Genomic DNA, 21,297 nt, shown 5'->3' with positions numbered 1-21,297 from the left:
AACCAGTTGCTAACATTAAACTAAATGGAGAGAAACTTGAAGCAATCCCACTAAAATCAGGGACTAGACAAGGCTGCCCACTCTCTCCCTACTTATTCAATATAGTTCTTGAAGTTCTAGCCAGAGCAATCAGACAACAAAAGGAGGTCAAGGGGATACAGATCGGAAAAGAAGAAGTCAAAATATCACTATTTGCAGATGATATGAGAGTATATTTAAGTGATCCCAAAAGTTCCGCCAGAGAACTACTAAAGCTGATAAACAACTTCAGCAAAGTGGCTGGGTATAAAATTAGCTCAAATAAATCAGTAGCCTTCCTCTACACAAAAGAGAAACAAGCCGAGAAAGAAATTAGGGAAACGACACCCTTCATAATAGACCCAAATAATATAAAGTACCTCGGTGTGACTTTAACCAAGCAAGTAAAAGATCTGTACAATAAGAACCTCAAGACACTGAAGAAAGAAATTGAAGAAGACCTCAGAAGATGGAAAGATCTCCCATGCTCATGGATTGGCAGGATTAATATAGTAAAAATGGCCATTTTACCGAAAGCGATCTACAGATTCAATGCAATCCCCATCAAAATACCAATCCAATTCTTCAAAGAGTTAGACAGAACAATTTGCAAATTCATCTGGAATAACAAAAAACCCAGGATAGCTAAAACTATCCTCAACAATAAAAGGACTTCAGGGGGAATCACTATCCCTGAACTCAAGCAGTATTACAGAGCAATAGTGATAAAAACTGCATGGTATTGGTACAGAGACAGACAGATAGACCAATGGAACAGAATTGAAACCCAGAAATGAACCCACACACCTATGGTCACTTGATTTTTGACAAAGGAGCCAAAACCATCCAATGGAAAAAAGATAGCATTTTCAGCAAATGGTGCTGGTTCAACTGGAGGTCAACATGTAGAAGAATGCAGATCGATCCATGCTTATCACCCTGTACAAAGCTTAAGTCCAAGTGGATCAAGGACCTCCACATCAAACCAGACACACTCAAACTAATAGAAGAAAAACTAGGGAAGCATCTGGAACACATGGGCACTGGAAAAAATTTCCTGAACAAAACACCAATGGCTTATGCTCTAAGATCAAGAATCGACAAATGGGATCTCATAAAACTTCAAAGCTTCTGTAAGGCAAAGGACACTGTGGTTAGGACAAAACGGCAACCAACAGATTGGGAAAAGATCTTTACCAATCCTACAACAGATAGAGGCCTTATATCCAAAATATACAAAGAATTCAAGAAGTTAGACCGCAGGGAGACAAATAACCCTATTAAAAAATGGGGTTCAGAGCTAAACAAAGAATTCACAGCTGAGGAATGCCGAATGGCTGAGAAACACCTAAAGAAATGTTCAACATCTTTAGTCATAAGGGAAATGCAAATCAAAACAACCCTGAGATTTCACCTCACACCAGTGAGAATGGCTAAGATCAAAAACTCAGGTGACAGCAGATGCTGGCGAGGATGCGGAGAAAGAGGAACACTCCTCCATTGTTGGTGGGATTGCAGACTGGTACAACCATTCTGGAAATCAGTCTGGAGGTTCCTCAGAAAATTGGACATTGAACTGCCTGAGGATCCAGCTATACCTCTCTTGGGCATATACCCAAAAGATGCCCCAACATATAAAAAAGACACGTGCTCCACTATGTTCATCGCAGCCTTATTTATAATAGCCATAAGCTGGAAAGAACTCAGATGCCCTTCAACAGAGGAATGGATACAGAAAATGTGGTACATCTACACAATGGAATATTACTCAGCTATCAAAAACAATGACTTTATGAAATTCGTAGGCAAATGGTTGGAACTGGAAAATATCATCCTGAGTGAGGTAACCCAATCACAGAAAAACACACATGGTATGCACTCATTGATAAGTGGCTATTAGCCCAAATGCTTGAATTACCCTAGATGCCTAGAACAAATGAAACTCAAGACAGATGATCAAAATGTGAATGCTTCACTCCTTCTTTAAAAGGGGAACAAGAATACCCTTGGCAGGGAAGAGAGAGGCAAAGATTAAAACAGAGACTAAAGGAACACCCATTCAGAGCCTGCCCCACATGTGGCCCATACATATATAGCCATCCAATTAGACAAGATGGATGAAGCAAAGAAGTGCAGACCGACAGGAGCCGGATGTAGATCGCTCCTGAGAGGCACAGCCAGAATACAGCAAATACAGAGGCGAATGCCAGCAGCAAACCACTGAACTGAGAATAGGACCCCCGTTGAAGGAATCAGAGAAAGGACTGGAAGAGCTTGAAGGAGCTCGAGACCCCATATGTACAACAGTGCCAAGCAACCAGAGCTTCCAGGGACTAAGCCACTACCTAAAGACTATACATGGACTGACCCTGGACTCTGACCTCATAGGTAGCAATGAATATCCTAGTAAGAGCACCAGTGGAAGGGGAAGCCCTGGGTCCTGCTAAGACTGAACCCCCAGTGAGCGTGATTGTTGGGGGGAGGGCGGCAATGGGGGGAGGATGGGGAGGGGAACACCCATAAGGAAGTGGAGGGGGAGGGAGATGTATGCCCGGAAACCGGGAAAGGGAATAACACTCGAAATGTATATAAGAAACACTCAAGCCAATTAAAAAAGAAGAAGAAGAAGAAGAAGAAGAAGAAGAAGAAGAAGAAGAAGAAGAAGAAGAAGAAGAAGAAGAAGAAGAAGAAGAAGAAGAAGAAGAAGAAGAAGAAGAAGAAGAAGAAAGAAAAAAGAAAGTGTTGTCTTTGAGAAATAGAACCTTCTCTGAACTTCCCCTTCATCTTAGCCTTCTTGGCCTCTAGAAGCACAAGATATCAGTCTCTGTTGTTTTTGAGCTGCCCATGTATGCTAGCACATGTTATGGTGGACCGAGCAGGCAAAGACAGTCACGCAAGCACTTCGTGCTCAGATGCTGCATTCCCCTGTGGTATCACTGTTACATGATACATCACATAAAGGGTATATTCCATGTTAAAGACATGCTCAGAAGTGCAGGTTATGCAGTTTTGTGTGCATCTGTGTCTGAACTTGGGGGCAGAAAGGTGCAAGAAAAGTCAGGAAACAGTTCTGGGCTCCACCACCACTGATGGGAGGTCTCATGGAAGATCTCCAACATTTCCAGACTCAGAATTCTAGCAAGGCTGCGTTGTGACTTGTAATCACTAATGGCTAATTTGAGGGCCAAAGTGTGACAGGACTGAGGCAAAACAATAATAATAATAATAATAATAATAATAATAATAATAATAATAATAATAATAAATTGATAATAATAATAATGTTATCATTCACTAATCACTTGGTTTTTAATAGAAGAAAAAGTTTATCAGTGGTTAGTTTTGTAAACTAACTGGGCTACATACCTTAATTTGGTTATTCAAACCAACTGTCATTCAAGGATAAGAACTATGTCTTAGCATTTCTTTTGATATGAAGATTCACCATGACCAAGGCAACTCTTTTAAGGAAAACATTTAATTGAGGTTAGCTTACAGGTTCTAAAGTTCAGCCCATTATCATCATGATGGGAAGCGTTGCAGTATCCAGGCATGTGTGGCACTGGAAAAGTTGAGAGTTCTAGCTCTTGTTCCAAAGACAAACAGAAGACTGGCTTCCAGGCAGCGAGGAGGAAGGTTTCTCAAAGCCAGCCCATACAGTGACACACTTCCTCCAAGAACTGCCACTCCCTGGACCAAGAATATTCAAACCACCACAAACTTTTTATAAAATAACCTGGCTGATACATTAAGACACATGTAACACTTTGTTGTTCTTGCTGTTGTTTCTTGTTTTGTTTTGGGCTTCTCTTCTTTTGCCCCAATGAATTCTGCTAAAGAACTAGAAACAAGAAAAAATCTTGTTTGTCCCTGCAAGAGAAGAGTTCAGAACATAATCTATAGCAACGTTAGAAAATTGCTAAAGAAAAGCACATGACTTGATGAGGCAGAGCTCCCTCTGAAGCTTGAACAAACGGAGGAAGGACAGCAAGGAGATTTGGTAAACTTCCTTGAGGCAGAGGCAGACAGGTCAACATCGATGGCTGATATTGCTGAACTCACTAATCAAATTGATCGCACAGCTCAATGTCATCAAAAAAAAAAAAAAAACCCTTAATGTGTTTGATAGAACCGACCAGATAATTAATTAAATGGATGGTGATACCAGACAACACAGTCCAAGTCAATGTATGTAGAAGCTGCCTGCCTGTCACTTCAAAGGAGGAAGATCCAAAAAGTAGAAGGAAAATTAAATGATTTCAGACTGAGGAAACAGCACAGAGGAGGAAGGAGCTGAAGAGAGGAGGGGCAGTCGCTCCTCAGGGCTGTTACTTGTATCAGACAAATGGAGGCACTGATTAGCCCCTGGCTGTGCTGCTAATAAGGTCGAATTCCTTGGATTACCTGTGATTGCAGCAATTTTCAGAACATTTGAATGTACAAGAGACATGTGAATGATGAGGGTGAGGGAGTGAGGAAGGAAAGGAGCTTGTGAGGTACTTTTTAATGAAAAATGAAGGCGGGAACCAGCCATGGAATGTCACTGAATAAAAAACAAGGTAACAGAGGAGCACCCCACAGCCCAAAAAAGGAACCACACATCCAGGCAATGTAAATAAGGCTCCTAATGAAAAGCCGTCCCCATCCCTTCCCAACCATGTTTCAGAACAAACACTTACAAATACACTAACTCAATTCTCCTTTTAAAAATGAAGCATGTCACATAACTATTTCATGGTGACAATGTCTAATTAAATGGGGTTGGGAGGCTGTGGTGGGCTGGCCCTGTCTTCTGTGCTGTGCCCTTAGATCTGAGTTCCACTAATGTGGGCCCACACAAAGTTCCCAGCAAATCGTCAATGGACGTACGTGTGCTGAGCACCTATTACATGGTAGGCATGCACAGATGCTGGGATAATAACAAGTCAAACAACTGGAGCCAGGCAAACAAATCTACTACACATGCTAGAGGGCAGTTGGCTGTACATGGCAGAGGACAGAGCAGGGCAGGAAGAAGAGGATTGTAGACAATCTACGCTAGAGTAGTCTACAAGAACATAGGTCAGTAGCTAAGGGTGGGAAGATGACCCTGGGTCCTAAACTTCTATCATTTTTATTGTTTTTAATGTTTTAATTAATACATGATTTCTAGAAATAATAATGGCTTCATTATGACATCCTCATATATGTGTATAATGTTAATCTTGCAGGACTGGAATGCTGTAATTCTCTAGCCCTCCTTTCTCCCCCAGGTCCTGGTGACTGGAGTCCAGCTGTGTCTTTATGAATTTGACCATGCTGAGGACTTCACGGATGATGAATAGGATAAATGCATCAGGTCCTAGGCTTCTTCTAAATGTTGGGAATGCTCAAGTAGATGATAGCATTACTACTGGGGAGGGGGGGCTCTCAAGATACAAAGTAAAAGACCATCAGTTCCAGGAGGAAACAGAAGTCGAGAATCCTTTACTATTGTAATGGGGGACACCCCAGTAAGCTCCCAACTCTCAGGCTCTCTTTCAGCAAATGTGCAGGGTGGGTTACAGGGATTGGAAGCCTTCTGCCTGACACAGGTGAGTTCCTGGCTCCCTCCCGATGACTAACATCCAGCTGGGGCAGCACAGGATAAAGGTTCCCACAAATTCTCACATGGAATGCATCCTCCAGGGTTTTCTAAAGCAGGTCAGTGTAGTAAACTGCAAAATAATGCAGCACTAGAAAGACATTGGCATTTAAGCCCTGGCTCTCTCCCAAGATGCTCCGCATCTCTCCCTTCTCAAAGTCTGGTTCTCTCTTCCTCCTTGGTATAAGTCTGTCAGAACCTTGTTCTTCAAACTCGAGAAAGCACCAGAAATTTGTCTTCATGGGAGGAGGGAAAAAGAAGACTCTGCGTGACCCTAAGAAAAGATCCCCTGTTTTAGGTTTATAACTGTCCTTCAGCACCACGGCTGGGGGACAGGTCTCCTTATAGGCTAGAAAATCCCGCTGTGGCCCCTCCCCCAAAGCAGTAAAGATGTGTAAGCCACCTAGCAGTGCCTCTGCCGAGCTGACTCTACGACCTGCCTGAGCCCCACACAGTAGCATTCTCATGTATGTGGAAGCATGGCCAGACCCCCCCTGGACTCCTGAGAAATGTCAGCTGAGATTAAGGGCTGAGAGCCACAGATTGACAACAAGCTTCTTACTGGAGAAAAGCAGACATGAGGATTGGAATTGGTTTCCGGAAAGTGTCCCCCTTCTGGTTTTGCTTATTTTTGTAATTTTAGTTAACTCTGTTTCATGATGGCAGGTCTTGATTATTAACTTGAAAAGATAATGACCTAGGACAGCAATTCTCAACCTGCCGGTCAAGCGACACTCTCACGGGGGTCACCCAAGACCATCTGAAAACACACTTAAAATTCATTAAAACAACAAAATTATAGTTATAAAGTAGCAACAGAAATAATTTTATGGTCAGAGGTTATAAGGAACTGTATTAAAGGGCCGAGTCATTAGGAAGGTTGAGAACCACTGTTCTAGTAAATGTGTCTCTGAATATATCTGTGAGGATATTTCCAAAAAGGGTTAACAGAAAGGGGAAGACCTGCCCCTTCCAGTGGACACCCATATATGAAAGAAGACCAAGAGAAAGCAGTATGCAGTGGCCTGCCTTCACTGCTTTCTGCATAAGCATCCCTGTTGCCTCTGTCTCCAGCTAAAGTTAGATGCCAGCTTCTGCGACATTCAATATGGCCTCAATGCAGCAACTGTCCAGGGAGGGCAGGCCTTCAGCACCAAACTGATCTGCATCTACCAGGTTTGCAGCCTCTTTAGCATGCACAGAGCCACTGTCACACTCTCTAGCCCCTATCCATCTGATCAAATCCCCCTTATGTTATATATTTATAACTAATACATAACAATGCACATGCATGGACACTCTCGGTCTGTTCCTCTAGAGAAGCCTGGCTAATAAATTACATTTCCTAAGTTATATCTATTCAGTAGAAATAGAGACTGCATCTAAGAGACACAGAAAGGAAAGGGAGATCCGATCATTTAGAGTTAATCACTGCATCTTTACTTTTGGCCTTCTAGATTTTTATTTGTATTACTATACAAGCTACTGTAATAAAAATAAGCTCAGGTTGTATCCCATCATCATTATTATGACAACTTGTATATACACATATATATCCATACTTATAATTTTATAACATCCTCTTTAACGGTTATATTTTAATCCGCCAAAGGGGATATACTACAAGTTACCACCAAGTCCCTATTGTTTGCAGCACTGTTTTAAATATTATTGTTCTAATAGGCTAGTGTCAGACCTGGCATGATTCAAGCATCAAAGTGACATCATCAGGAATCAACCTATCCCCAAACTTTGAGTTTCCAGTGGACTCATTTTATCATTACCTGTGGTCCGTGTGACACCATAGACACCAACAGCTCCTGTCCTAGAGCATCATGATTAAACTAGTTTCAAAATAGGCATCCACTTAACTGGCTAAAGACACAGGTCTTGCCTCACTGATTTCTGTCTGTGGTCAGAAAATACAGTAATATGATTAGCCAAACCTCAAAGACAGACCATCTTTGCTTCCTGGAGATAGGATCAGTCCCATCTAAACTACATGAACATAGAATTGTGGAGGAGGCAGGAGGATAGATGCAATGAAGCTAAACAATGAATAGGCATTGCGACCAGCTCCCTCAGAATTCCTCCCTTTCTTTCTATGATTAAGCTAGATCCCCTCTATGAGTCTCTGAGATCTGAAAGCCAAATTGAGCCACTGTCACTGAAACTGAGCATCAGTGGAGGAGGGGCAGGGAGGAGAAGGAAGAAGGAGGAGGACGAGGAGGAAGAGGAAGAAAAACAACAAAAAAAAACAAAAACAAGAAAAAGAAGAACAACAACAATAAGAAAAAGAAGAGCAAGAAGAAGAACAACAACAACAAGAAAAAGAAGAACAACAACAAGAAGAAGAGGAGGAAGAGAAAGAAGAGGAAGAACAAGAACAAAAAGAACAAGAACAAGAAGAACAAGAACAAGAAGAAGAAGAACAACAACAACAAGAACAACAACAAGGAGGAGGAGGAGAAGAAAAGAAGAAGAAGAAGAAGAAGAAGAAGAAGAAGAAGAAGAAGAAGAAGAAGAAGAAGAAGAAGAAGAAGAAGAAGAAGAAGAAGAACAAGAAGAACAAGAACAAGAAGAAGAACAAGAACAAGAACAAGAACAAGAACAAGAAGAACAAGAAGAACAAGAAGAACAACAAGAACAACAAGAAGAACAAGAAGAACAAGAAGAACAAGAACAAGAACAAGAACAAGAACAAGAAGAAGAAGAAGAAGAACAAGAACAAGAACAAGAAGAACAAGAAGAACAAGAACAAGAAGAAGAAGAAGAAGAACAAGAAGAAGAACAAGAAGAACAAGAAGAACAAGAACAAGAAGAACAAGAACAAGAAGAACAAGAACAAGAAGAACAAGAACAAGAACAAGAACAAGAAGAACAAGAACAAGAAGAACAAGAACAAGAAGAACAAGAACAAGAAGAACAAGAACAAGAAGAACAAGAACAAGAAGAACAAGAACAAGAAGAACAAGAACAAGAAGAACAAGAACAAGAAGAAGAAGAACAACAACAACAACAACAACAACAACAACAATAACAACAACAAGGAGGAGGAGAAGAAAAGAAGAAGAAGAAGAACAAGAACAAGAAGAACAAGAACAAGAAGAACAAGAACAAGAACAAAAACAAGAAGAACAAGAAGAAGGGGGAGGAGGAGGAGGAGGAGGAGGAGGAGGAGGAGGAGGAGGAGGAGGAGGAGGAGGAGGAGGAGAAGAAGAAGAAGAAGAAGAAGAAGAAGAAGAAGAAGAAGAAGAAGAAGAAGAAGAAGAAGAAGAAGAAGAAGACATACATACATACATAAATACATGCATACATACACATATGCACACACTGTTTTCTAAAATATGAATAAACACGGAATTCAAGAACTGGAGAGAGAGTTCAGTGGTTAAGAGTACTTGCTGTTTTTCCACAGGACCCAAATTCAGTCCTTATTAGACAGCTCCCACCCACCTGTATGTCTAGCTCCAGGAAAATCGACATCCTCTTCTGACTTCCACAGCTGCTGTGCCTATGTGCACAAACCCAAGTTCAGACACATATATATTAAACATAATTTTCAAATAAAATATAACTACAAACAAATCAAAATAAAACTAAAAGGGGTTGGGGATTTAGCTCAGTGGTAGAGCGCTCTCCTAGCAAGCACAAGGCCCTGGGTTCAGTCCCCAGCTCCAAAAAATAAACAAAAGCAAAAACAAAATAAAAGTAAAACACAAATTAATTAATCAGACATGAAATCTCTCCAGCTCCCAATCTGTCTCTCTCCCTTTCCGTCCCTTCCATAGTAAGTACTGCAGTTGGCTCTCCCCAGGTCACAAGAGCTGACTGTTAAATAATGACATATTCTTCAAGAAACTTACCAAATCACTGGTAGATTGAAGTCGGCCATAGTGGGAATATCTACAGTGCAGAAATTGGCGAAAGTTTCCAGTGTATCACTAGTTCTTTCTAAGGCCCATCCTACATGTATCTGATGTTTTATATTCCACAAATCCTGATATGCCATTCCCATCAATCCTGTGTGATATGAAGCAAAAAGAGCTAAATTATACTACAACCAAAAAGTACTTAAAGCTCAAAACAATATTGGTTGGTGCCAGCAAAATGGCTCAGTATGTAAAGGCATTTACCTCACCTACTGGCACCAACATGATGGAGAGAAAGAACTGACTTGTACCTGATATCAATGACACACACTGTGCTGTACACACACACACACACACACACACACACACACACACAAAATTTTTTAAAGTACCCATATGCATATATGAGGAACAGTCTCGGGCTAAGATTTGAATATGTCCTCCAAATTTCATGGGTTGGAAATTTACTTCCCCAAGTTATATGTTGATGTTATTTAAGAGCTGTGACCTTTGGAGGTCTCTAGATTAATTCATTTATAGTTAATGGACTATATTATAATGACTGCCTTTGTTGTCCTTTCTGGTGTCCTTACTGTCCCACGTTTGTGGCATCCCCCTCTAGGATACAAAGCAGCAGGAAGAACCTTTCCAGATTCTGAGGAAACGCCATGGCTCTGTTTTTGAACTTCCCAGTCTCCAAAAACATGGGTTAAATAAACTCCTGGGGTTTGTAAATCACTTACTGTAGTGGATTGCATATGATCCGTTCCTCCATGGATTCCAGTACTCGAACACATAGTTTCCTGATGGTAGCGCTGATTGAAAAAGTTGTGGACTCCTTAGGAGGTAGAGCCTTTCTGAAGAGAGCGAGTCACTGAAGGTGGACCTGGAGACTTTCTGGCCGAGCCCCACTTCCTGGTCACATTCAGCTGCATCATTTGGGTTGCAGTGACTAGCCAGCCTTCTGCTCCCGTTAACCACACCATCCCTGCATGCCGTCATCATGCCTTTTTCTCCATGATGAACGTCATCCCTCTGGAACTGTAAACCAAAATGAGCCCTTTCTTCCTTCAATTAAAATTTTTTTATCACAGCAACAAAAAAGTAAGGCACTCAGTATAGGTGATCACCAGAAATGAGCTAAGACAGTGGGGAGAGGCCAGAGGCATTTCTAGATTGAGAAAATCTTTCTTTAATGGCCAGGAAAGGCCTTTGATGATCTGATGAGCCAGGCCTCCAAAGCTGCCAGAGCCAGGCTTGCCTGTACCATCGGCTTTGATTTAGTGGGGACGTCTGCAGTCAGCCTCTGCTTCCTGTTGTTTCTTATGCATCTTTTGATCTTACTTCAGGCAGTTTTTATTCCCAAGCTGCACATGTGGGATGTGACTCTGGTGGAACTGCGTCAGCCTAGATTGCCTTTGGACTTCCTTCATTTGGGGCATAGATTGTTCTCAACATGAATCTCTCCCCTTCTCAAATCTGTGTTCAGTAGTATGAGACTTCGACGTACTTCCACATGCTCAATGTTCCCCTTTAAATATGTTCATGGAGAATCTTATCAGAACCCTGTGGAAACTATAAGGCAAAGGTCTGGCATAGCTCAGTTGGTAGACTGCTTGCTACCATGCATGAGCCTTTGGGTTCAAACCCCAGCTTCCCATAAAATAGGGCATGGTGGCCCACTTGTGAAATCTCAGTACTTAGAAGGCTGAAGCAAGAAAATCAGAAGTTCAAAATAACATACTAAGCTGGAGGGAACTACCTTGTAGCGCCTGAGACCTTGTCTCAAAACAAAACAAACAAGCAAAAAGCCATAAAAGGTAGATATTATTAAGGGCATTTGACAGTTTGGGCAATGAACAGCCAGGCATTTACTAAGGCTCCCATAAGTGCTTAATGGCAAAGCAAGGACTGGAACTCAGCACTCTGGATGCCTCATTCATTATTCATTGATTCATTCACTCAATGATATTTAATGATGTGCTTTAATGGCTGTTGGTCCTTAGCTAGTAGGATATCACTTGGCTTTATTACAATAGTCTGATTCCTAACTGCACACACACACACACACACACACACACGTACATATATATACATATTATAATATATCTCATCACTCATATCTCATAAATTTATTCAACTATTAGGTGTCAGGGGAAGTAACAAACTCAGTCCCTGGTCCTGTGTGGTGAAAGGAACTATAACTTCCTCTCACAGAGCTTGTGAAAATTCTACATTCTAAAAAAGCTCCTCTTCAGTCCACAGGCAAACTGAAGCAACAGCAAGCTGGAACCCCATGGCAGTACCACAGTCCCCCTAAGTCCTGAACCTATGTGAATATCCAAGGTGTGTTTAGAGCAGCTTGGCTACCAACAATAGACAGCAATTCTGACGTCAAGAGAAAGGGACTTGTTTGGGGCGTGTGGGATAACAGAGAATCAAAGCAAGCTGGGGACCAGACCTTGAAGCAGGGCAGGTCCAGAATACAGAGAACAGGCACTGTCTTACCACACATCTAGGCTCTCAACATTTTCAGTGGTTATTTCACAGAACCTGTGACCAAGTCCCAGAGTACCAGTTCACGTATGCTCCCACAGGGGAAAAAGGGGCTGAGCTCTAGGGCAAAATTGGGATGTTGTCATCCAGGAGGGAATAGAGCACCACTCCTGGCAAGAGCCATTGACATTTTTATGCTCTCTAGAACCCACAGATGATAGACAGCAAACAATATCTTTCCCAAACAGTATCTTTAATGGGGCTCACAGAGGTAGGCTACACAATTGGTATCTTCTCAATCTTACATGATAGAAGGTTTCAGAAAAGCTAAGCATCTTTGCCAAATTCTCTTTCCTTTTCTCTTTTCTTAAAAGACTTCCATTCAAAACATCCACCAGGTTACAAAAATACACAAGTATTTACAGAGTCCTTATGTCTTGTCCAGATCACTGCAATGAGCACCTGCTGATTTCCTGGGTGACATTCTTTTCTCCCAGTTGCCTTTTCTCCACACCCCAACCACAGTGATCCTGGTTATTTATACATCAGAGAGACCTGAGAGGTCATTCAGTGGTTAAGCCTGCTCTCTGCTCTTGCAGAGGACACAAGAACCATTCCCGGCATCCATATCAAGCAGCCCATAACCTCGTATAATTCCAGCTCCAGGGGATCTGATAACCTCTGTGGGCACATACTCTGTAGGATGTCATACAGGTGAAGGCAGGTACAAGATAGAACGAGGCCTGTCATTGGACAAAAAGAAAAGATGGGCAGGAGAAAAGTTTTAGAGGAAAGAGACTGGATCGAGGCAGAAGAAGCTGCCAGGAGAACACGTAGGCTAATGTTAAGATTCCACTCTGTACTTTTACAGGTTGTTATGAATATTCTTAAGGGATGGATGTATACAGGGTTTTGTGGGTCTAGATGAGCAAATTATACCTTATCAATTGGATCAGAAGTTATTGTGCTGTGTGTTCTTGCATATGGCGATTTAAGTTTAAGAGAGTTTGTGGTGGTAGAGACACTGGGCCACCACAGAATTGAGATGCATATTTCTGGCATGGTGGCAACCTGCCTTGGGAACTAGATAGGCAGAGAGATTTTTGTCAGGCTCAGAGGGAAGCTTTCAGCAGTGTGATAGGGGATGGAGCAGAGCAGGTGAGAGGCTTTGCTGACTGAGATGAGGATGTCTACCAGATATCTTGGGGCACTGCAGTGCCAGATCTAGTGGGGGATAAAAGACAGCATTTTATTTTTTTATTATTTTACAGCAAAAATACTCATGCATAGAACCACATATGCACATGATTTAAAATAAAGCAGATGGTAAAGATACGTATCGAAGCACGCCAGTCTGAAGCTCTAAGCCTTCCTAAATCAATGCCTCTGTGACCTGACCCTTAGATCCCTCTTCTGCCTCATCTGCTGTCATTTGAACTAATCGATTGCTATGGCATTTACCAATATTCATACTATTGGTAAATATTGTTCATAGACCAATTTCTCCTTTAAAATGTAGTGTCTGGACACCAACACCTCTGTTTCATTCATTTCTGTATTTCAGAACTTGTATAGTGCCAGATGCATACTAGGCCTTCAATCCACACCCATCTAGGGAATGGACAAATGAGCCCTTGTTACCTGCTTAGCAATATGTCTAGTGGTTAAAAACTATTTCAAAACATTTAAAAAGCCACACAACTCCAGATTGTGTGGTGCTGACCACAGTGATGATGATCAGTAGAGTTGCCACTATTAAGCAATTGGGTTTAGATAAGAGAGAGAGAAACGTAGGCTACCTAGATGATAATAGAGGGATGAAATTTGTACTGGGATTCAAAGGGTGGGTCATTTTTGAGAAAGAGGAGGAAAAAAGACTTCTCATGTTGTTATACATATAAATCATTGGAACCACATCCCCCGGCTTTTGTCTTTCAACATACTCTCCCAGCACTTTAACTTGTGTATGTTGAGTTTGACGTTCCTGTGTAACATGTCTACCTCATGTTGGGAAATTTGAACTTGGAGCTTGGGCTTGAGAGCTGGAATTGGAAATCTCCCATAGAATGTTGATAATTGCCATGAACACTATCCAAGAGGTTCTAGCTTCCTTAGTCCTCAGCCTAATACCCTCCAGAACTGGTGCGTCCAGATAGATGATGGTTTTCACAGTGAGGACCCACACATTCCATCTCAAGCTCAACCAAGCAGCTGCATTGCATGAGTAGGCACTGCCAAGACTGTTCCTTGAGGCTCCCAGTGAGCCAAGCACCAGAAGCTGGAGAGCAGCTGACCTCACATCTCATGCAGTTCTGGTTGATTCTTCTGGTCCAGAATAGTTATTAACCATGCCCCATTCACTCTCCAAATCACCCCAGTTCAAATGACAAATTAATCAGTCTGTAATTCCCCCAAATGACAAACTGCCCAAATGGCCAATTTCCTTAATGACCCATTCCTCAAATGACAATTTATGTAATGTCCTTATGTCCTTTAACTTTCTAGTTTAGTCAGTTTTTATTTTACTTTCATAATACCACTTTTAAAATGTTTAAATAGTGGCTGGGGAGATAGGTCAGTCATTAAAGTCTTGTCATGCAAGTACAAGGACCAGAGTTCAGTCTGAAGAACCCACACAAAGAAAAACTAGAAGTGGTGGTCTATGGACATGTGCTTGTAACTCCAGTTCTGGGAGATTCCTGGAGTTCACTGACCAGACAGCATAGCCTACATTATAATCTCTTGGCCCATAGGAACTGCTGTCTCAAAAGGCAAGGTGTACAGTTCTTGAGGAAAAACATCCAAAGTTGACTTCTGGTCTCCACCCCTACCTACCACCCACCCACAGATGTATACACACATGTACATGCACACACACACACACACACACACACACACACACACATACACACACACACACACACACACACACACACACACAAATAAACTTTTTTTAAGTCAGAGCCTAGAGAGGTGGTTCCACAGTTTAGAGCACTTGCTTCTCTTCCAAAGATCATCAGTCCAATTCCTAGCACCCACGTGGTAGCTCACAACTGTCTGTAACTCCAGTTCCAGGAACATGCAGGCAGGCAAAACACCAATGCACATGAAATAAAAATAAATAATTTTTTTAAAAGTCTCCTAGCTCTCTAATGCTTGAGTTAGATACTTAAGCCTCAATCAACCCACAGCCCTGCCATGATCCTGCCCCTGCCACCTGAGGACTGAACCCCATGAGCCTTCCACAGACTTCTAAGTATATAAAACAAGGACACAATTCAACAAAAAGTTTACTGCAGAAGTTGCACCCAGGGCTAGCTGAACCAGAACTGTTTCTGATAACCCACTCACACATCAACACTGAGTAGCCCACAAATTGAACCCAAATACCATCTGGCTGCTCCAAAATATGTCAAATTGGGTAAGAGTAAATAGATATCTAAAACCCACTCAACAAAAGTGGGGCAGATATTCACACAAAGAAACACTACCATTGGCCTAGCTGCAGATATATAGGTCCCATCATATAAACAAGCATGAATAACCAGGGTACTATGTCTCATCCAGAAATTAGTACTTCTTTAGTAATGTTCCCTAAGAAAAGCATCTTAGATGATATACAAGACAATTAATTCAAAATAGCAATTACAAAGGAACACAAAGAAGAAATGAATTAAATGCTGGAAGGAATATCAAAAAGCATGAACCACTGAATTAAATAAAGAAAAATCAAGATGAAAATCAGGATTTAATTAAAAAAAATTACAAGAGTAAATGGTGGACTCAATGAGAATTGTCCCTGTAGACTCATATATTTGATTACTTGATCCCCAGTTGGTGGAACTGTTTGGGAAGGATTAGGAGGTGTGGCCTTGTTGGAGGAGGTGTGTCATTCGGGAGGTTTTTGAGGTTTCAAAAGTCCACATCATTTCCAGTTAGCTTGCTCTCTGTCTGTCTGTATACCTGCCTATGCTTGTGAGCCTGATAGAATTTCTGAAGAAAACTCAAACTGAAATAAAATTGAAATGAAAATTTCAATGATCAAATAAAAAGATAAATGGAGGGCTTCTCCATTATAAAACAAAAAAATCAGAGCTTAACAAAGACAAATTGAATCAATCAAAGAAAATGATAGAAAACATTGAATCATTTTTTTATAAAAATGAACAGAACATGCAGGCGACACTATAAAAAATCTAAAAATATTAAGTATAGAAAAAGTGGGTGGGACTCAGGTCAAAATATAGAAAATATATTCAATGGAATCATAATTTTTTTCAAATCTAAGGAAAGAGATGTCTATCAATATACAAGAGTCATGTGGAACACCAAATGGACAAGACTAGAAAAAAAAACTTCCCATATTATATAATAGTCAAAACACTAGATGTACAGAATGAAAAAAAAGGACATTGAAAGCTACAGGGAAAAAAAGTCCAAGTCATATAAAGGCATGTCTATTAGAATAACAGCTCATTTTTCATTGGCAATGTTAAAAGCCAAGAAAGGCTTGGACAGATGTTCTATATGTTCTGAAAGACTACAGGTACAATTCAAGGACACTATGCCCAGCAAAACTATCAATCATAATCAAAATAGAAGGGAAAAGATTCTATGACAAAGGCAACACAGAACCCAACACATTAGTATTAAGTGACTCCTGGGGAGTAGAGATTGGTACATCCCTAAGCTTGAGGCCAGCTTCATCTGCATAGCAAGTTCCAAGTCGATCAAGGCTGTATTGTAAGACCCTGTCATTTTTTTTAAAGTGATTTCAGTAGCCCAGATAAGCAGACCAAAGAATGGACAGAAAAATAATGGTTCTAAAGGCATCATAAATCAAATGCTCCTGATAGGTATCTATAGAACATTCCCTTCAAACACAGAAGAGCACACATTCCTATCATCAGCCAATGAAACCATCACTAAAATAGACTGCACATTGGAACATATATCATCCCTCAGAAAACACAAGAAAACTGAAATAACACTATGTGTCTATGACAACAATGGAATAAAACTGGATATCAACAGTGATTCAAACCACAGAAACTGCACGCAGTCATAGAGACTGAACTACACTACTGGATGGTGAATGGATCACTGGAGAAACAAAAAGATTAGTAAGACTGACAAACCCAACTCTACTACTCTAGCTCCATGCTTTTTCCTACTGCCCCGTTCCCTACCATGATGGTCATATGCTCTAACCTCTGGAACCATGAGCCTCCAGATTAAATGTTTTCTTTTACAAGTAGCCTTGGTCACAGTGTTTCTTCATAGCAATAGAAAAGTAAATAAAAGAGTAACCAACAATTCATGATTGGATTTTAGGTCTTTCCACCAAATGGAGGTCATACCTGACACCATTAACAGGGCCAAGAACCCATGACTGGACAAGCCAAGGAGAACCTACTATTATCCTCCTGCTAAGTGAATACAAACTACATCACCTCCTAAGTACTTATCTTTATACACATTGATCAGTGCTTCATTCAGCCCTCATCAGAGAAGCTATTTTCTGTAATGGACAGCAGCTAATACAACCATCCACATCTAGTTGATGTGAATATAATAACAGCCTGCAGAGCCCTCATGTTTGTGGGATATCTACATCAGATCATTCTCTCCCATGGTTGAGGTATCAAGATCATAAGAAAGATTCTAAGTGCCAGAGATAGTAGATGACTATGAGGAAGAGGTGCTTTAGGGACATGATAGAGAAGCCACATACATAGTTCAAAGCAGCTAGGACTGAATGCACAAGACCTGTGTAAGATCAAGCCATACAGAATGCCAGCATGGTTAGGAAGGAGTGCACACAGTTACATCCCTAGCTGAGTTGTAAGGGCAGTTGGTGGCTTCTAGAAAAAGGAGGTGTCCCTTTTCTTTAGGGATGTAGCCCCTGAGAGAATACTTGTACTCCAGTAGAGAGCTCACACACTTAGGCACACACTGGCAGCACTGAGTAGACTCAGTGGGTTTCTAAAGGAAACACATGAAATTGAGATGGAATAGTGGGGAGAGGAATTAGAAGGGAGTAAATGGGGGATGGGTTTGATCGAAATGCAATATGTGCATGTATGAAATTCTCAAACAACCAATTATTAAAAATAAATAAATAATAACATTTTTAAAAGAGAAACTTAAACTTTCAGGTTTTTTTCTCTGCTGATGCCTCAATTTTTTTTTTCCTTCCTCTGTATCTAATCCTATCCCTCATCTTCCAGCAATAACAGTGGGGAGCAGGGCAGAGAAAAACTAAACGTGTTCTCATGAATATATTCTCCTCATGAATATATTGTTTTATGAATATATCCTTTATAAATGGTCTTCTCGCATATATCCCTAAATGTAAAGAGTTCATATGAATGCATTTTTCCTTATGAATGATAATAACAATAAAAATATATTTCTAACTATTCTCCCCATTTGAATATATACCTCCATGGATATATTTTTATCACAGTTCCCAGGATTCTCTCTGCCTCTCAGTTTCTCCTGTGTCCTGTCCCCCAGGCTATGAAGCCTAACTAGAAAACAAGCTGTCAAGAAGCCCTCAAAATACTATTAAGAAATCAAAATGAAAACCAAAACTAAATAGTACAGATGACATAAATTAGGTCTAGTGAATTAATCCTTCAGTGAATTGAGTCCCAAGATGAATCTGCTGTTGGGGAATTGGCATCCAACCCCTTGACATTTAGTGAATGACTGTCCCAACCTATTGCTTCCCTAACTAGCTCTTTTAAAATGGGACTTCCTTTACCCTACTCATGACCCCAACACTCCCTCCCAAAACTCTCTAACCAATGGACTTATTTCTTCCACAGTTTCCTCAAAACCAAAATTACTTCTGTTTGCTCATTACTGTCCATTATTCCCACATAGTTTATACGTGTGAGCACTGGGTCTCACTGAGTTCTGTGCATAGGCTGGTTCAGCCCTACTGAAATCCCAGAGGATGAGCAGACACTCAATAAACACTTGTTGAATAAGTAGTCAAAATGGATGAATGGATGGATGAATGAATGAATGACCCCCTTCAGTTCAAAAAGAAGAAAAGCTGCACAGTAATCCCTACCTCAATTCAGACTAACACCATTTCAAACTACATGACCTTTCCACTGAACGAACCAAAGGTTAGCAAAAGAAAACGTAATTGGGTGTAAAAGGAGGAGAGTTTCAAGAAATTAGCAACTGTAAACCAGTTTTTAATTAGACTGAACCTGTTTGAGCAGCTCAAATCAGAATGCACTGAAGAAAACTTTACCCCAGATGCTACGGCAGTGCCCGTTTATACAGTGCTACTTGAGACAGATGGCGTTGAGTCAGGATTTTACAGAGACTTTAATGGCTCTTCTGTCAGCCTTTAGGCTATCATTTGCATACGAAGCAGATATTGCTTGACTGCTGGTGGTGACTGCCTATTACCCACTTGGACATGACCTCATCTTAGTATCTCCATTTTCCATTCTTACCACGTGCAGTCATAACCTTCAGGGAAATTCTGCGCACAGAACATAATATAAGAGTGATACCAGATCATGCCAAGCACTGTGCTAATTATGATTTGACTGACAGGCCTCCTTGTTCAAAATTCATCTCTAATCAGTCTAACACTTCTGAGTGAGTGTGATGTGGCTTCCCTTCCACCCATTTAGTATCTCCAGTCAATAGCAGTTGCATAAGAGCAATTATCTGAGGGGAAGCCATTTTTAAAGACATATAATTTTATTGTGGCTCTGCACTGGTTGTGAACGAGGTTTGTAGGCTCATCCCATTCCTAGAGATACTTATAATTATTACAGGAGAGACAAGAGACATTTCATGATAAAAGAAAACCTCTTCCTCATTTGGAAACAAATCATCCAATTCTGACAAACGTGAGCATTTTATTCACACACCGACAACTTACCTGGAGCCAAGAGAGCAGGAGTGAGTTCCTCAACTATCTGCCATTTCCAATCATTGAGACCCAGCCAACAGCACACTTCCTCAGGAAAGGGCAGGGAACAGAGGAGCTGTAAAGTGATATGTTCGTTATCTATCCTGAGGGCACAAGATCAACAGGCAGAGCAGGAATTATGGAGAGTCCTGCTTTCTTCCTCTCCTCTCCAGAGCTTCAGAAATTCCCCAACACAAAGTTCCAGGAATCAAGTGCCACCATTTTTGCAGCTTCCAAATATGTAGTGGCCCAAGCCAAGTCCTTAAGCATTAGCCTGTTCTTTCCTTTGATTCTAGAAGTCTTAGGTAATTGGCTGAGGAAGAGGAACAGGTGAAATTACAAACATTTAAGTCAAATTCTCCTTGCCATAGTACTGCTGTTCAGATGATGTCTGAGAATGTTGATACTTAGGTGTGGGTCTGGTTTTTGTTTGTTTTTGAAGCAGGGTTTCCATAAATATTCCATGTTGGCTTTGAACTTACCATATACACCCGGCTGGCCTCAAACTCAAATTAATCCTCCTGCCCCAGCCTCCTGAGTGTTGGGATTACAAACAAGAGCCAGTGTACTCAGTGAAATGCTGTTTTGACAGTATAATTCAAAACCCATTAAAAACCAGAGCTGGAGAGATGGCTCAGTGGTTAAGAGAACTTGTTGCTCTTCCAGAGGACCCAGGTTCAATTCCCAGCACCCACATGGCAGCTCACATCTGGAACTCCAATTTGGGAGAATTCGATGCCTTCTTCTGTTCTTTGAAAGCACTAGGTACATATATGGTACAGAAATACATATAACCCCTGGTTTTGGCTACATTGGTGCTGTAGTTTGGATGTGAAGTTTTCCAAGGGCCCATGTGTTAAAGGCTGAGTGTCTGAATCACAGTGCTATTGGGGGTTGGTGGAACTTCAAGGAGTGGAGCCTAGTTAGAGGAAATTGGGTCACTGGGAGCATGCACTTGAAGTCAAAACACACACACACACACACACACACACACACACACACAAAATAAAATTAAAGAAAATTTTAAAACATTAAAAATTGGTTAGGGGGTTGGGGATTTAGCTCAGTGGTAGAGCGCTTGCCTAGGAAGCACAAGGCCCTGGGTTCGGTCCCCAGCTCCGAAAAAAAGAACCAAAAAAAAAAAAAAAAGAAGAAGAAGATAAAAATTGGTTAGGTATGTTTTAAATCATAAAATAGAATATGTCTATGTGACTACCTATGATAATGTCTGCTTCAATTGTGCAAGTATGTATATAAATATATGATTTATATATATATACATATATATATATCATTAGCTAACACTCATACAATGCTTAATATCTGCCAAGGACTGCAAA

At 40.9% G+C, this 21,297-nt stretch overlaps 1 protein-coding gene across 2 annotated transcripts in view; it reads right to left on the bottom strand.

The window, feature by feature from the left end:
• The window catches only part of LOC102555263 (uncharacterized), a 125,901-nt gene that overhangs the window by 15,337 nt on the left and 89,267 nt on the right, over positions 1-21,297 (bottom strand). For both annotated transcript variants that reach the window (XM_087639149.1, XM_087639151.1), the window contains 4 exons: positions 19,928-20,033; positions 10,257-10,554; positions 9,508-9,664; positions 9,098-9,155 (listed from right to left, as the gene is read on the bottom strand). In XM_087639149.1, coding sequence (XP_087495275.1) covers positions 9,098-9,155; positions 9,508-9,664; positions 10,257-10,518 — 477 coding nt within the window. In that variant the 5' untranslated portion in view covers positions 10,519-10,554; positions 19,928-20,033. The remainder of the gene's footprint in view (positions 1-9,097; positions 9,156-9,507; positions 9,665-10,256; positions 10,555-19,927; positions 20,034-21,297) is intronic.

This window comes from Rattus norvegicus, chromosome 2 (assembly GCF_021556685.1).
Source record: "Rattus norvegicus strain SHRSP/BbbUtx chromosome 2, alternate assembly SHRSP_T2T, whole genome shotgun sequence".
Lineage (NCBI taxonomy): Eukaryota > Metazoa > Chordata > Mammalia > Rodentia > Muridae > Rattus > Rattus norvegicus.
The sequence above is the reverse complement of the archived record's forward strand: the minus strand, read 5'-3'. Positions and strand labels throughout refer to the sequence as shown.